The sequence below is a fragment of the Petromyzon marinus genome, chromosome 51 (genome assembly GCF_048934315.1).
Source record: "Petromyzon marinus isolate PM22_M1 ecotype Great Lakes invasive population chromosome 51, UKy_Petmar_22M1.pri1.0, whole genome shotgun sequence".
Lineage (NCBI taxonomy): Eukaryota > Metazoa > Chordata > Hyperoartia > Petromyzontiformes > Petromyzontidae > Petromyzon > Petromyzon marinus.
This window is the reverse complement of record NC_133717.1, coordinates 14,316,955-14,333,161: the sequence shown is the minus strand read 5'-3', so window position 1 is coordinate 14,333,161 and position 16,207 is coordinate 14,316,955. Positions and strand designations below refer to the sequence as shown.

Sequence of the window (16,207 nt, the reverse complement as noted above, 5' to 3'; positions counted from 1 at the left end):
TATAGATGTAGTAAAGGAAGAACACAGCGAGAGAGCTGTTACAACAACAAGACGTTATAGATGCAGTAAAGGAAGAACACAGCGAGAGAGCTGTTACAACAACAAGACGTTATAGATGTGGTGAAGGGCAAGCAGACAGGGTCTGAGCTGGGAAGGAATTCCATCCCCGCACGTCAGTTATGTTAATAGTGCTAAACTCCCATTAATACTGCTGTTGTGCGCATATGCGGGGATGATACTCTTATGCAGTGACGGAAGCTCATTTCATGCTAATCTCTCTCTCTAATCTCCCCCAATTAACACAACTGACGTGCTAGCGTGCGGGGATGGAATTCCTTTCCAGCTCAGACCCCGCCTGCTTGCCCTTCACCACATCTATAACGTCTTGTTGTTGTAACAGCTCTCTCGCTGTGTTTTTCCTTCACTACATCTAAAACGTCTTGTTGTTGTAACAGCTCTCTCGCTGTGTTTTTCCTTCACTACATCTATAACGTCTTGTTGTTGTAACAGCTCTCTCACTGAGTTCCTCCTTCACTACATCTATAACGTCTTGTTGTTGTAACAGCTCTCTCGCTGTGTTCTTCCTTCACTACATCTATAACGTCTTGTTGTTGTAACAGCTCTCTCGCTGTGTTCTTCCTTCACTACATCTATAACGTCTTGTTGTAACAGCTCTGTCGCTGTGTTCACCCTTCACTACATCTATAACCTCCTTGTTGTTGTAACAGCTCTCTCGCTGTGTTCTTCCTTCACTACATCTATAACGTCTTGTTGTTGTAACAGCTCTCTCGCTGTGTTCACCCTTCACTACATCTATAACGTCTTGTTGTAACAGCTCTCTCGCTGTGTTCTTCCTTCACTACATCTATAACCTCCTTGTTGTTGTAACAGCTCTCTCGCTGTGTTCACCCTTCACTACATCTATAACCTCCTTGTTGTTGTAACAGCTCTCTCGCTGTGATCTTCCTTTACTACATCTATAACGTCTTGTTGTTGTAACAGCTCTCTCGCTGTGTTCACCCTTCACTACATCTATAACGTCTTGTTGTTGTAACAGCTCTCTCGCTGTGTTCCTCCTTCACTACATCTATAACCTCCTTGTTGTTGTAACAGCTCTCTCGCTGTGTTCTTCCTTCACTACATCTATAACGTATTGTTGTTGTAACAGCTCTCTCGCTGTGTTTTTCCTTCACTACATCTATAACGTCTTGTTGTTGTAAAGGCTCTCTCGCTGTGTTCACCCTTCACTACATCTATAACGTCTTGTTGTTGTAACAGCTCTCTCGCTGTGTTCACCCTTCACTACATCTATAACGTCTTGTTGTTGTAACAGCTCTCTCGCTGTGTTCTTCCTTCACTACATCTATAACGTCTTGTTGTTGTAACAGCTCTCTCGCTGTGTACTTCCTTCACTACATCTATAACGTCTTGTTGTTGTAACAGCTCTCTCGCTGTGTACTTCCTTCACTACATCTATAACCTCGTTGTTGTAACAGCTCTCTCGCTGTGTTCTTCCTTCACTACATCTATAACCTCCTTGTTGTTGTAACAGCTCTCTCGCTGTGTTCTTCCTGGTTCAGGAGTTCCACTGCTGGATTATTTTTTCCGCCTGAGGACGATTGCTTGTGTTGCGATCGAAACGTCGTGATATATTATTTTATTTCATTTTATTTTTCAACCTACGTGACTTTAGTGAAAGAACCAAAGAGTATGGATTCCTGCAGCCACGAAAACTTCAAATTAAGATTGAACCGCCTCTACGGGGAGCGTTTTCACACATCTGTTAGAGCTTTTTACAGACTGCGAGACAAGAAGGCTCACCTGATCGAGTCGCTCACCTTTCTAAAGAGATGCCGCGACAACAAGGTAATACCGATTGCATTTACACTCACATCTGCTGCTATCACTTCTCCTAACGCTAAATGGATCTTGTTCAAAGCTAGCCTATTGCTAATCTCAGAGAGGATAAGACCGCTACGTTTTGAAATTGATAATTTAGACAAATGTCTCTTACAATCACACTTAGCATTAACAAATAAAATGTCCACATCTGATTGGGACCTTGTAGATAACATGACTGTTTCTTTTGCCGTGACAATGTCAACCAAATGTAAAGTTAACCTAATTGCTAAATTCAACATCCTGTCAAAAAAGAAGCCAGATCCACACGTTAAAAAGTTAGATGTTAACAAGATTGTCATCAATCAGAGTAACAGCCCAATTTCCGATAGCCTAAAATCGGTACTAGCTAGAGGGCTGAATTTTGCAGTCACCCCCAAACAACATCACAGTGGATGATATCATTGCCCAGGTTGATGTAGCCCTCACAAGGTTTGGGTCACATCCCAGCAGATGTGGCAAGATCTGAAATCGCCGCTATCCTCAAAAACGCCAGGAAACCCATTAGTAACATCAGCAGGGACGAGCGTTCTGAACTCGCTCAATTGAAAAAGAGAGATGACATTAATAATAGGATTTTTCCCCATTTTTTCTGGAAACAAAACTGAAACCTTTTTACAAGGATTAATTTCTGCATTAACCACAATACCTGCAGTCAAAACGCAAACAAAAACATACTATGATAATATATGCATTGTCATTGAAACTGATTGGTCCACACCAAGGGACGGCTTTCTTTTGAGCCTTGACCCAATTGGTGCTCGACCAGATGACTCCAAAAATTGGTGCTCTGATCCCATCTGTGAAGGATGTCATTCCTGACATGCAATATCCTGGTGTCTACAAACTAAGTTGTGTCTGCGTCAGCAGTTACATTGGGGAAACGAAACGACATGTCGTGGACCGTGTTCGCGAACGCAAGGCAGATTTGAAACATGGCAGAACCAATACCTCTGCCGTGGCTGATCATTGTTATAATGCAGTGGGCTCGCACAATATTGTTTTTTTCCGAGACCAACGTACTCTGAAAACCTTCGGACTACCATCAAAGATTTGTCCATGAAGCCATCCAGATATATAAACACAGAGACAATTTAAACCGAGAAGATGGGTATAAGCTGAGCAATCATTGGAAGGACATTATTAACCAAGCAAAGTCGTAACTTGCTGTGGGGCTTCCATTCTTCCCTGCCGTTTGGCTGTTATCTCCGACTCTCTGATTTGCATTGCCCTGTTGGGTGCCTCTGCATTAACGGGCTGGGGTCTCACTAACATGGCCACCTCTGCTCCCTTAGCCTCGATGTATCGATGGTTCTGGCTGTGTGATGGGCTGTGTGTCTCACTGGCGCGACCACCATTGCTGTGGTTCTCTTGCGTGTACGCGCTTGCCCGTCACAGCGCAGTTGGCAGCACCGCAGCTTGTGTTACACATAGACATGACATTAACTTGCTAATTCCCCTAATCTCCCTGCCTAATCTCTCCCATCAACATAGTGCTAATCTCCAATTAACACTGCTGTTGTGCGCATATGCGGGGACGATACTCTTATGCAGCGACGGAAGCTCATTTCATGCTAATCTCTCTCACCCTAATCTCCCCCACTAACACAACTGACGTGCTTGTGTGCGGGGATGGAATTCCTTTCCAGCTCAGACCCTGCCTGCTTGCCCTTCGCCACATATATAACGTCTTGTTGTTGTAACAGCTCTCTCACTGTGTTCTTCCTTCACTACATCTATAACGTCTTGTTGTTGTAACAGCTCTCTCGCTGTGTACTTCCTTCACTACATCTATAACGTCTTGTTGTTGTAACAGCTCTCTCGCTGTGTTCTTCCTTCACTACATCTATAACCTCTTGTTGTTGTAACAGCTCTCTCGCTGTGTTCTTCCTTCACTACATCTATAACCTCTTGTTGTTGTAACAGCTCTCTCGCTGTGTTCTTCCTTCACTACATCTATAACGTCTTGTTGTTGTAACAGCTCTCTCACTGTGTTCTTCCTTCACTACATCTATAACCTCCTTATTGTTGTAACAGCTCTCTCGCTGTGTTCACCCTTCACTACATCTATAACGTCTTGTTGTTGTAACAGCTCTCTCGCTGTGTTCTTCCTTCACTACATCTATAACCTCCTTGTTGTTGTAACAGCTCTCTCGCTGTGTTCTTCCTTCACTACATCTATAACGTCTTGTTGTTGTAACAGCTCTCTCGCTGTGTACTTCCTTCACTACATCTATAACCTCGTTGTTGTAACAGCTCTCTCGCTGTGTTCTTCCTTCACTTCATCTATAACCTCCTTGTTGTTGTAACAGCTCTCTCGCTGTGTTCTTCCTTCACTTCATCTATAACCTCCTTGTTGTTGTAACAGCTCTCTCGCTGTGTTCACCCTTCACTACATCTATAACCTCCTTGTTGTTGTAACAGCTCTCTCGCTGTGTTCACCCTTCACTACATCTATAATGTCTTGTTGTTGCAACAGCTCTCTCGCTGTGTTCTTCCTTCACTACATCTATAACCTCTTGTTGTTGTAACAGCTCTCTCGCTGTGTACTTCCTTCACCACATCTATAACCTCTTGTTGTTGTAACGGCTCTCTCGCTGTGTTCTTCCTGGTTCAGGAGTTCCACTGCTGGATTATTTTTTCCGCCTGAGGACGATTGCTTGTGTTGCGATCGAAACGTCGTGATATATTATTTTATTTCATTCTATTTTTCAACCTACGTGACTTTAGCGAAAGAACCAAAGAGTATGGATTCCTGCAGCCACGAAAACTTCAAATTAAGATTGAACCGCCTCTACGGGGAGCGTTTTCACACATCTGTCAGAGCTTTTAACAGACTGCGAGACAAGAAGGCTCACCTGATCGAGTGGCTCACCTTTCTAAAGAGATGCCGCGACAACAAGGTAATACCGATTGCATTTACACTCACATCTGCTGCTATCACTTCTCCTAACGCTAAATGGATCTTGTTCAAAGCTAGCCTATTGCTAATCTCAGAGAGGATAAGACTGCTACGTTTTGAAATTGATAATTTAGACAAATGTCTCTTACAATCACACTTAGCATTAACAAATAAAATGCCCACATCTGATTGGGACCTTGTAGATAACATGACTGTTTCTTTTGCCGTGACAATGTCAACCAAATGTAAAGTTAACCTAATTGCTAAATTCAACATCCTGTCAAAAAAGAAGCCAGATCCACACGTTAAAAAGTTAGATGTTAACAAGATTGTCATCAATCAGAGTAACAGCCCAATTTCCGATAGCCTAAAATCAGTACTAGCTAGAGGGCTGAATTTTGCAGTCACCCCCAAACAACATCACAGTGGATGATATCATTGCCCAGGTTGACGTAGCCCTCACAAGGTTTGGGTCACATCCCAGCAGATGTGGCAAGATCTGAAATCGCCGCTATCCTCAAAAACGCCAGGAAACCCATTAGTAACATCAGCAGGGACGAGCGTTCTGAACTCGCTCAATTGAAAAAGAGAGATGACATTAATAATAGGATTTTTCCCCTTTTTTTCTGGAAACAAAACTGAAACCTTTTTACGAGGATTAATGTCTGCATTAACCACAATACCTGCAGTCAAAATGCAAACAAAAATATACTATGATAATATATGCATTGTCATTGAAACTGATTGGTCCACACCAAGGGACGGCTTTCTTTTGAGCCTTGACCCAATTGGTGCTCGACCAGATGACTCCAAAAATTGGTGCTCTGATCCCATCTGTGAAGGATGTCATTCCTGACATGCAATATCCTGGTGTCTACAAACTAAGTTGTGTCTGCGCCAGCAGTTACATTGGGGAAACGAAACGACATGTCGTGGACCGTGTTCGCGAACACAAGGCAGATTTGAAACATGGCAGAACCAATACCTCTGCCATGGCTGATCATTGTTATAATGCAGTGGGCTCGCACAATATTGTTTTTTTCCGAGACCAACGTACTCTGAAAACCTTCGGACTACCATCAAAGATTTGTCCATGAAGCCATCCAGATATATAAACACAGAGACAATTTCAACCGAGAAGATGGGTATAAGCTGAGCAATCATTGGCAGGACATTATTAACCAAGCAAAGTCGTAACTTGCTGTGGGGCTTCCATTCTTCCCTGCCGTTTGGCTGTTATCTCCGACTCTCTGATTTGCATTGCCCTGTTGGGTGCCTCTGCATTAACGGGCTGGGGTCTCACTAACATGGCCACCTCTGCTCCCTTAGCCTCGATGTATCGATGGTTCTGGCTGTGTGATGGGCTGTGTGTCTCACTGGCGCGACCACCGTTGCTGTGGTTCTCTTACGTGTACGCGCTTGCCCGTCACAGCGCAGTTGGCAGCACCGCAGCTTGTGTTACACATAGACATGACATTAACTTGCTAATTCCCCTAATCTCCCTGCCTAATCTCTCCCATCAACATAGTGCTAATCTCCAATTAACACTGCTGTTGTGCGCATATGCGGGGACGATACTCTTATGCAGCGACGGAAGCTCATTTCATGCTAATCTCTCTCCCTAATCTCTCTCACCCTAATCTCCCCCACTAACACAACTGACGTGCTTGTGTGCGGGGATAGAATTCCTTTCCAGCTCAGACCCTGCCTGCTTGCCCTTCGCCACATATATAGCCTCTTGTTGTAACGGCTCTCTCGCTGTGTTCTTCCTGGTTCAGCAGTTCCACTGCTGGATTATTTTTTACACCTGAGGACGACCGCTTATGTTGCGATCGAAACGTTGTCATATATTATTTTTTATTTTATTTTGGACCTACGTGTCTTTACCGAAATAACCAAAGAGTGGTAAAGGTTGGTCATGTAGATAAAAGGTGCCAATTACTTACTAGTTCAGCACTAAGCGGTTGTGTATTGGAGAGTAAATCCACTTCAACATTTACAATTCGAGTACCGTGACGTTTCGCCGGTAATTACAACAATAACCAGCATCATCAGGTGACAGCCAGAGTTGTGGAGAAATCCTCCTCCTGTTTTTTATTAATTCTGATAATGACGATGAGGTCACGAGCGATGATGATAACGACGACGGTGTCCTAGTTTACAGCTTTAATGCCGATGAGCACAGTAATAATGATGCCACCAATAATGAACGCAACTCAACACATTAATCAACAATGCAATGGCCTTAAAAGAAAAAAAATAGACTTCAGGTGACATTTCAGGCAATGTCCCTTCTGCATAGCATGCAACGTTGATGAGGATGGTGATGAGGATGGTGATGAGCGTGGTGATGAAGATTAGGATGGTGATGAGGATAGTGAGGAAGATGAAGATGGTGAGGATGATGATGAGGATGGTGATGATGAGGATAATGATGATGGTGATTAGCGTGGTGATGAAGAAGGTGCAGAGGATGGCGATAAGGATGGTAATGATGATTGAGGATGGCGAGGATGCTGATTACAGCTTCGCCTGCGGGTGACAACGGCGTTGACGCAATGAATAATAATGCCGGCGACGGAGACGATGAATTTTTTTTATTTTACCGGGTAAGGCCCACTGAGCTATACAGCTCTTTTACGGAAGCGACCTGGCCACAAATGATAGCCCAACGAAGTGGCTCATCATCACGTGGAAGTTTATAGCAGCCAAATACTCTGAACGCGTGATGTTAATTCTAAATGCGGAGGGCAAAACCAGAGGACCTGGAGAAAAATCCATGCGACCACGGGGAGAGAGACACCGCAAACTCAAAATGTAGAGCACGTGTCAGGTCGGGATCGAACCCACAACCTCCTGCACACCAGGCGAGGTCGTTAACAACAATGGCCAACCACAACGATTTCCGCCGCAGCCACATACCTTCGGCCCAGGCCCCCAGCCACGTGGTGACTTGGAAGACGTTGTAAAGGCACACGAGCACCAGCGCCGCAATCCCGACACGCACCGCCTTATTCATCTTCATCCCTGCGAGGTGGGTGGAGATTTCACCGGAGCGTCAGCCTGGACCGAGGGGGGCTTCCAGTCGATCACCGCGTCCCTTTTTAAACCATCGCTCAGCCTCCACCCCCCTACCCTCCACTCCACCCCCCCCCCGCCTCTCGCTCGCTGCCACTGCGCCGACGAAAGCCACGAAGCCGCGTTGTTGTTGTTGTTGTTCGTGAGGGGGCAGGAAAATGTTGCCTCGGGGGGGGGGGCGGGGGAGGAGGCGGCTTAGAGGCAGCCGAGCGGCCAATTGCGGGAGATGGGGAAAAGTTTGGTCAGGCGCGCGCTCGCCGGGATTCCCGAGTTCGCTATCGTCTGTGCGCACGCACACACAGGCACTCACGCACACACACGAAAGTACACGCACACACACACACACGCATGAGCACTCACGCAAAGCAACAGCAACCGCAATTCGCCACTAAGTGGCAGTGACGTCACCACGACGATTGTGCCAGGCTATGTGCACCTTGAGGTCACATGAAGTGTCGAATGGCCGCTGGCAGGAGGTCACGGGGCAGACCCAGGTGCCACGGGTCGACTGACTGAGACGACTGGCTGATGCACCACCTGTGCCCCCTACTGTGCCAACTTGCTGTGCTTTAGCCACCCGGCGCTCCGCTCGTTGTTGTGAGCGTCGCTCCTCTGCCCTCCGTTGTTGTTGGAGGGCGACTGCCTCCAACTGCCCAGTAGCATCCTTCACGAGCCTCCTCCACTGAGGCCGATCTTGACACCGCTGGTACCAGTCATCGGCAAGTCCACTCAGCAGCACGTCCTCCTGTACCACATCACTCCATCTCGTCTCTAGCCCGTGCCGCGCCCGTTTAACCCCCTCTATCCGGCCGAACAAAAGCTGTTTAGGCATGCGGTGGCTGGGCATGCGGGCTACATGATGCAGCCAACGCAGCCTTGCCTGCCGGAGGAGCTCACCGATCGGACTTTGCCCAGATCTTTCAATGATTTGTGAGCTCCTCACACAATGCATCCTGGTTAAACCCAGGATGGATCGTAGGCAGGCCAGATTAAATGTTTCTAACCGGCGAAGATGTTCCATTAGGGGGGTCCACGTTTCACAAGCGTAGAGAAGGGAGGGAATGGCCGTGGCTGAGAAGACCTGTAGCTTCATGCGGAGCGACAGACCAGGTAGCTTCCACACAGCATTACGCAACCGATGAAAAGATATTGCCGCTCGACTGATTCGGAGTGAGACCTCTGCTGCTAAACCGGAGCCGGTCACGCACACACACATGCACACACACGCACGCACACGCACGCGCGCACACACGAACACCCACGCACACACACATGCACATGCGCGCGTCTCAATTATTCATTCGTCCGTCCATCGGCTCTCCACCTCATCCCCGCCTCCGCCGGCTCGCTTAAGATCGGAGTGGTGATCTTCTTCTTCTTCTTCTTCCTCTTCTTCTTCAAACCGAACGGCTCAATTGACACGTCCCACGTGGGCCACTCACTGCCGATCCCTCACTCCCACAACCTCGGCTCGTTCGTGCGTCAATTTGCGATTTATTCCTCACGGAGTTGTTTTTCCTGAGCCCCCAGCAGGTGGGACAATGTCTTACTGAGCTCGGCTCCCGGAGAGCAGCTCCCACTGAAACAAAGCTCTTGCGCATACATTTCTAATACCTTCACAATATATAATAAATATTTGTCATCGATCACTCACTCGCACTCTCCCACTCGCTCTCTGCCTCACGCGCTGACTCTAACCCGCTCGCCCATCTAACTAATCTACATAGTCACTAACTCCGCTCTCCAACTCACCCTTTAACCCACTGTCACATCCACGCATGCATGGCTCTGGGCACCCACTCACCCTCTTTCGTTCACCCATTCATTCGCTCACTCATTCATTGACTCGTTCACCCATTCGCTCATAAATTCACTCACTTACTCACTCACTCAGTCTACAAAGACAGAGATCCCTCGTCTAGCCTTAACAGACTGTAGGAGCAAGTGCTGTTAGCGAGCACCTATAAAGGCCGGCACGGCACACGAGGGGGTGAGTGGCCAACACTACGCCCGGCCGCCTTTGTCTCCCCAGTGGCGATGTTTACACCACACCAGGTACTCATTTGAGGTTGAGTCGACCGAGGGGATGCCCAGGGCCGGTTTAGATAATCGTCACTGCTGTTGGCCTTGAGCGGGAATCAAACCCGGGTCGCCAGGTTCATAGCGCAGCACACTAACCGCTACACCACCGCTCCCTAATCTACGCACATACACAACTTTCGGTCACCCTGTGAAAGAACGGATTAAAACGCATGAGTACAACCATATTTTCCATCGAGTGTCAAATCACCAAAGACCCATGCAGGCCTCTTTAAATTAATAAAGCGCGTTGTGTGTTGTCCCCCCCACCTCCCAGCATCGCCGCCGTGCAAACATTCGCAGGCCTCGCGAGAAGATCACGACCCCGACGCGGCGTGCGACAGCGGCAGCTCACCCACGACAGCTCACCCACGACAGCTCACCCACGACAGCTCACCCACGACACCAGAGCGGGAAAGGCGCACGGCGGGGACACTCGGCACTCCGAACACCGCTGCGGCATCGCGGCAGGGCGCGATGCGGCAGCGGTGTTCGTGAGGTGGCCCCATGCTGGATTCGCAATCCCCGAGGTCGCCGGTCCGATCCGATCTGGTCCGGTTCGGTTTGATCTCGCGGGCGCGGCAGTTGAATCACCGGTGCGAGTTTCTTAATCCTCCCTCCCCCCTGCGTTCACCCCTTCTCCATCTCGACAGCAGCACGGTCCAACCGCCATCGGTAGGCCGTCAACTCGACGGCTTAGAAGTCTATGGGGGGGGACTGCCGCGTATCCGGACGGCGTAGGAGAGCGGGCCGGATCTCTTCTTAACGGAGAATTAATTCGGCCGATAGGAGCGATCGCGACATAGCCGGGGGGGGGGGGGGGGGGGGGGGGTTGAACTCGAAGGCGTCAGTGGCGCTACTAATGCTGCTGCTGCAGTTTTCCCGTCGATTGTGTCCGTGCACCACGCGAGATCATCTCGGGCGCTCGCCGTGAGCTGCGGAAGCGCCGCTGTGCGCACGCGACGCCACGGGCGCGATATAGCCACGCGAGCAACAACAGTTACTAAAAATATCAAACAACAAGAACAATAGGAATGGAGGAGCCAGTAATCGCGGGGCTGCACGTTGTTCTTTCTCACAGCCTAACGCTAACTTGGCGCAGATCGATGAGTTTTTTTTTCTTTTTAAAGCAGTTCGCTGCCAACCTTGCCGTAAAAGTAGAGATGCGTGACCAGCGCAGTTGGTAAGCGGAGGGGAGCGTTTCTTCGGCGATTGGTTCAGGCTTTGTAATTTTTTCGTGTAAGAATATTCTCTGTACAATCCTCAGATAGACGGAGCGACGCACTGTGGGATACACAGATGGACACACCTCCGAAACACCAGCATTCCAAAACACAGCGGTGCATTTGCAAGAAGAACGTCGTTAACAATTTGTTTCTGATGGAACCACCTTCTTAATACGCCCGGGCGTCTCAGAGCACTTTACGTTTGAAATCGGCACCCCCCCCCCACCCCCAGTGGCAGCTCTCTCTGTGCGGCACAAGGTGACTCAGCACTGGGCCTGCAAGCGGGCATCAGTCTGCCAGTAGGGGACGACTATTGCCGCTGTGTATACTCCAAATTGAGTCGTTTGCAGCCGGAAGGATGTTGCCCTGGCGCGCGCAGCATTGCCGGCGCGCGGCACAGCGGTGCATTTGCAACGTCTCTATTTAGACGTCATATAACCACAGTGGCCGTCAATGACTTTGTAAACGTTCATCAGAGGCCTCATTGTTAATGCGACCGTGGCGTCAATTTTGGACATCGCACACGATTTGGCCCGGTGAGACATTGAAGCAAGTGAGCCTCCATTGCCAGTCTCCATAAATACTTTCCGTGACTATTTATTTACAAACTACATACGAGCAGATGTGACTGCATACTCAGCCTCATCCAGACCACCAGCTCGGAAGGACAAAAAAATGAACTTTACTGCTGCCGCGAGATTTCTCGTCACTTTCAATGATTAAATCGCGTGAGCAGCATCAAGTGCCCGTGATATCACCATCTTTTTTTGCCAAAACAAGAAGGTACGATTATCACGCGCCTTACACGAGTTACACCGATTAATGTCGCGCCGAGCTGGAGGTGTTGCTCTCACTTCACCGCCATTCGCTTAGCCACTACCCTCGAAACATCTGCAAAATTTGCGCAAGAACGCAATTTACAAAGGTCAAGGCGGCGTTCAAAACAAGGCTGCGTTGCCCCTTTGCAAAGGGCGAACTGGCTCACAGGCACCACGGCAGAATTATCTGAATTTTTACTTGAAAATACATTAATTTTTTTGCGCGCGTGCACAATATGTGACCGGACGTGCCACGGCTGGAAGAGCCGATGGCCGACGGGTCGAGAGCAACGACGACATGCGGCGAGCGCGGCAAGGGGTGACGGCGGAGCGAGGGGGACGCCGCCCAGCCACAGGGGAGACGGAGCGGTGGATTCGGTTGCTCGTGCGAGGGGACGTCCAACCCGAGCAGGGCGTGGCGACGAGATCGGTTCCTGTGGATCGCCGCGTCGCGCCATCGCGAGAGGCGTCATCCAGCAGTGGATCGATCATAGCTGATGATGATGTATTGTGATGTGTATTAAGGTGTGGGGGGGGGGGGTGTATTTAAGAAACTCGCACCGTCGTTCCAACCGCGCGCCGAGAGACGGAATCGAACCGGCGCCTTAAAGCCCGTTGCACCGCGACGACTCTCAGCACCCTCTCGTGGAACACCGCCGGCACCCACAAGGATGGATTAAGTTTCAGGGGGGGCCCGCGGCTGTTTTCACTTATTTGGTCGGCGGGGAGGGGCCCTGTTTGTACGTCCGTTCAAGTCCCACCTTGCACCATTTAATCCCCACCCACGCCGCGATGCCAATCCCATCACCGTCATTCACTTTCAAATATTTCAGCTCGCAGTTTTTTTTTTCTTTTTAAATGAAGCGCGATGCACGAATGGAAAAAGCCAAATCACCATTGGATACAAAACACTTGCCGCTTAACTGTGGCACTTATCTGGTCGTAATACAAATCTAACGCCTTCCGATTGCCAAATCACCAGTGGGATGTATCCTAGTGCCACATTATTGCGTTTAACCGTTGATGAAAACGGGTTTATAATGCGGTGTGGATATTTCTGGGAGGGACCCACAGTCTCTGAGGTTTCCTGGTTGCGGCCCCTCAATCCGTGGCGTTAATCCGGCCCTGCACACCGCAGCCTCGGCGCGGAGCGACTGCGACCCAGCTACCGGCTCCTGAAGAAGCTTCCACGAGCGAAATGTCGGGCATCGTGCAGTGCCACGCGAAGCTGCGCGAATAACCCGAATTTGATTCGCCGGAGTCATTTGCGTAAAAGGAAGGGGGCATGCGTGCGTGCGAGGAAACCAAACTCAATCCAGTCACCGTCATTTAAGATTCATAACAGATTTTTTGGGCAGTTAGGCTTCTGTGTAATGATCTGGGGTAGTTAGGCTGCTGTGTAATGATCTGGGGCAGTTAGGCAGCTGTGTAATGATCTGGGGCAGTTAGGCAGCTGTGTAATGATCTGGGGCAGTTAGGCAGCTGTGTAATGATCTGGGCAGTTAGGCAGCTGTGTGATGATCTGGGGCAGTTAGGCAGCTGTGTGATGATCTGGGCAGTTAGGCAGCTGTGTGATGATCTGGGGCAGTTAGGCAGCTGTGTGATGATCTGGGCAGTTAGGCAGCTGTGTAATGATCTGGGGCAGTTAGGCAGCTGTGTAATGATCTGGGGCAGTTAGGCTGCTGTGTAATGATCTGGGGCAGTTAGGCAGCTGTGTAATGATCTGGGCAGTTAGGCAGCTGTGTAATGATCTGGGCAGTTAGGCAGCTATGTGATGATCTGGGCAGTTAGGCAGCTGTGTAATGATCTGGGGCAGTTAGGCAGCTGTGTAATGATCTGGGGCAGTTAGGCAGCTGTGTAATGATCTGGGCAGTTAGGCAGCTGTGTAATGATCTGGGGCAGTTAGGCAGCTGTGTAATGATCTGGGGCAGTTAGGCAGCTGTGTAATGATCTGGGGCAGTTAGGCAGCTGTGTAATGATCTGGGGCAGTTAGGCAGCTGTGTAATGATCTGGGGCAGTTAGGCAGCTGTGTAATGATCTGGGCAGTTAGGCAGCTGTGTAATGATCTGGGGCAGTTAGGCAGCTGTGTAATGATCTGGGCAGTTAGGCAGCTGTGTGATGATTTGGGGCAGTTAGGCAGCTGTGTAATGATCTGGTCGGATTAGTGTCGTGAAGCCCCTCCACCACCAGACCGACACAGCCAAAACAAATTTAATTGCCACGTGCGTAAGCGTATAATGCCGCTGCACCAGCTATAATCCTTTCAACCTCCAGATCGTTACGTGCCAAGAAATGTGTTTATGAATCACGGCGACCAGAAACCCATGGTGGAGAGTTTTGTCGTCGTCCGTGTGCATGCTGAACTTCTCTCGCACCGTCCCAAGCCAAGCGTGGCGATCGGAGGTGCGGTTGAAACTTACTCATACAATGGGTCAGTTTTGACTGAAGAATCCTCCTTCCCGGTCTGAGCATGTTGCAGCCCAGCGCCACCATGGATTTTCTGGGGCATCGCGCCGCCATAAGGTGCAGAACATGGGACCAAGGGCGATCTTGACGGCTCATGAACCCCTGTGGGCACAGGAGTTTCTGCCCGTCAGTGTGAAATGGCAAAGGTGGGAAGGCGGGTGGACAACACGAGTGCTTCCCGTTGTGCTTTTCAGGATCGTGTCGCTTGTCCGACGTTTCGCTGCACGTGCCGGGAAACTCCCTCGTGAAGATGCTCCCGCTTTCTGAAGAAGCTACCAGTGCGGCACGTGGAGCGAAACGTCGGACATCGCGCCGAAACAGCACTCGGTAACGACCCGGAATCGCCAGCGCAGCTGTATGGCACAGCCGCGAAACCCGATGCGGAACTGCTCAGTGGCGGTCACTCCATTGTCGCCCTGCACACGTGCTCAAAGGCATTCGCATGTATTGGAGTTGAGTTTCATGGCTGTAAATTACACGCTCCTATGGCAAAGACAAGGATTTAATTGATAACTGCAATGACAGCTACTGTTGACTTTACTCGGCCAATTGGTTAAGCGTCGATTTAATAGTAATTCAATTTCCATGCCTTTGTCAATCCACTGCTTGTAGTGGCTCCCTATTGACGAGGTCCCTATTGGAGATTCCCCTATTGGAGCAGTCCCTATTGAATAGTCCCCTATTGGAGCAGTCCCTATTGGAGCAGTCCCTATTGGAGCAGTCCTTTTTGAAGAGGCCTCTATTGAAGAGGCCCCTATTGAAGAGGCCCCTATTGAAGAGGCCCCTATTGAAGAGTCCCCAATTGGAGCAGTCCCTATTGGAGCAGTCCCTATTGAAGAGGCCTCTATTGGAGAGTCCCCTATTGGAGCAGTCCCTATTGAAGAGGCATTTATTGAAGAGGCCCCTATTGGAGAGTCCCCTATTGGAGCAGTCCCTATTGGAGCAGTCCCTATTGAAGAGGCCTCTATTGGAGAGTCCCCTATTGGAGCAGTCCCTATTGAAGAGGCCTCTATTGAAGCAGTCCCTATTGGAGCAGTCCTTATTGAAGAGGCCTCTATTGGAGAGTCCCCTATTGGAGCAGTCCCTATTGAAGAGGCCTCTATTGGAGCAGTCCCTATTGGAGCAGTCCTTATTGAAGAGGCCTCTATTGGAGAGTCCCCTATTGGAGCAGTCCCTATTGGAGCAGTCCCTATTGAAGAGGCCTCTATGGAAGAGGCCCCTATTGGAGAGTCCCCTATTGGAGCAGTCCCTATTGGAGCAGTCCTTATTGAAGAGGCCTCTATTGAATTGGGTCTGCGGCATCATCTTCTGGGGCTGTTCACTGATGTTAGTCATGCTTGGGAAGCAAACTCAGGTGACCGATGTGTGTGGTGAAGTGCACTTACCACTTTGCCCCCGCTCCTCACTCATACACATGTGTGTTGTACAGAGACACACGTCACGTGCGCCTGGGTATATGTGTGGAGAGTGATGGTGGAGTGGTTAGTGCACCGTGCTAAAAACCCGGCAATCCCAGCTCAGTTCTCACTTATGGCTAACATCAGTGACAGATATATGTGGCACATTAGGAATCGACCACTCTTTTAATTATTTCCTCGTGCAGCAAGGGAGTAAAGTGTGGTTTTGTTAAAGTCCTTATATGCTGTGCAGTACATCAGTGCACGTGTGTACACCAGCATGCGATAACTGAGTTGGGCCTGTGGGTGGCTGGCAGGGTTATTGATTAACCGGACTTGTAC

At 49.4% G+C, this 16,207-nt stretch overlaps 1 protein-coding gene across 7 annotated transcripts in view; it reads right to left on the bottom strand.

Moving 5' to 3' along the window:
• Positions 1 to 16,207, bottom strand: part of LOC116953432 (type 2 lactosamine alpha-2,3-sialyltransferase-like) — an 83,865-nt gene that overhangs the window by 50,573 nt on the left and 17,085 nt on the right. For 4 of the 7 annotated variants that reach the window (XM_076075008.1, XM_076075009.1, XM_032973639.2 and 1 more), the window contains one exon: positions 7,724 to 7,828. In XM_076075008.1, the coding sequence (XP_075931123.1) occupies positions 7,724 to 7,826 (103 nt within the window). In that variant the 5' untranslated portion in view covers positions 7,827 to 7,828. Of the gene's footprint in view, positions 1 to 7,723; positions 7,829 to 14,422; positions 14,571 to 16,207 lie in introns of all 7 variants that reach the window. The other 3 variants (XM_076075006.1, XM_076075007.1, XM_032973636.2) reach the window with 1 other exon arrangement.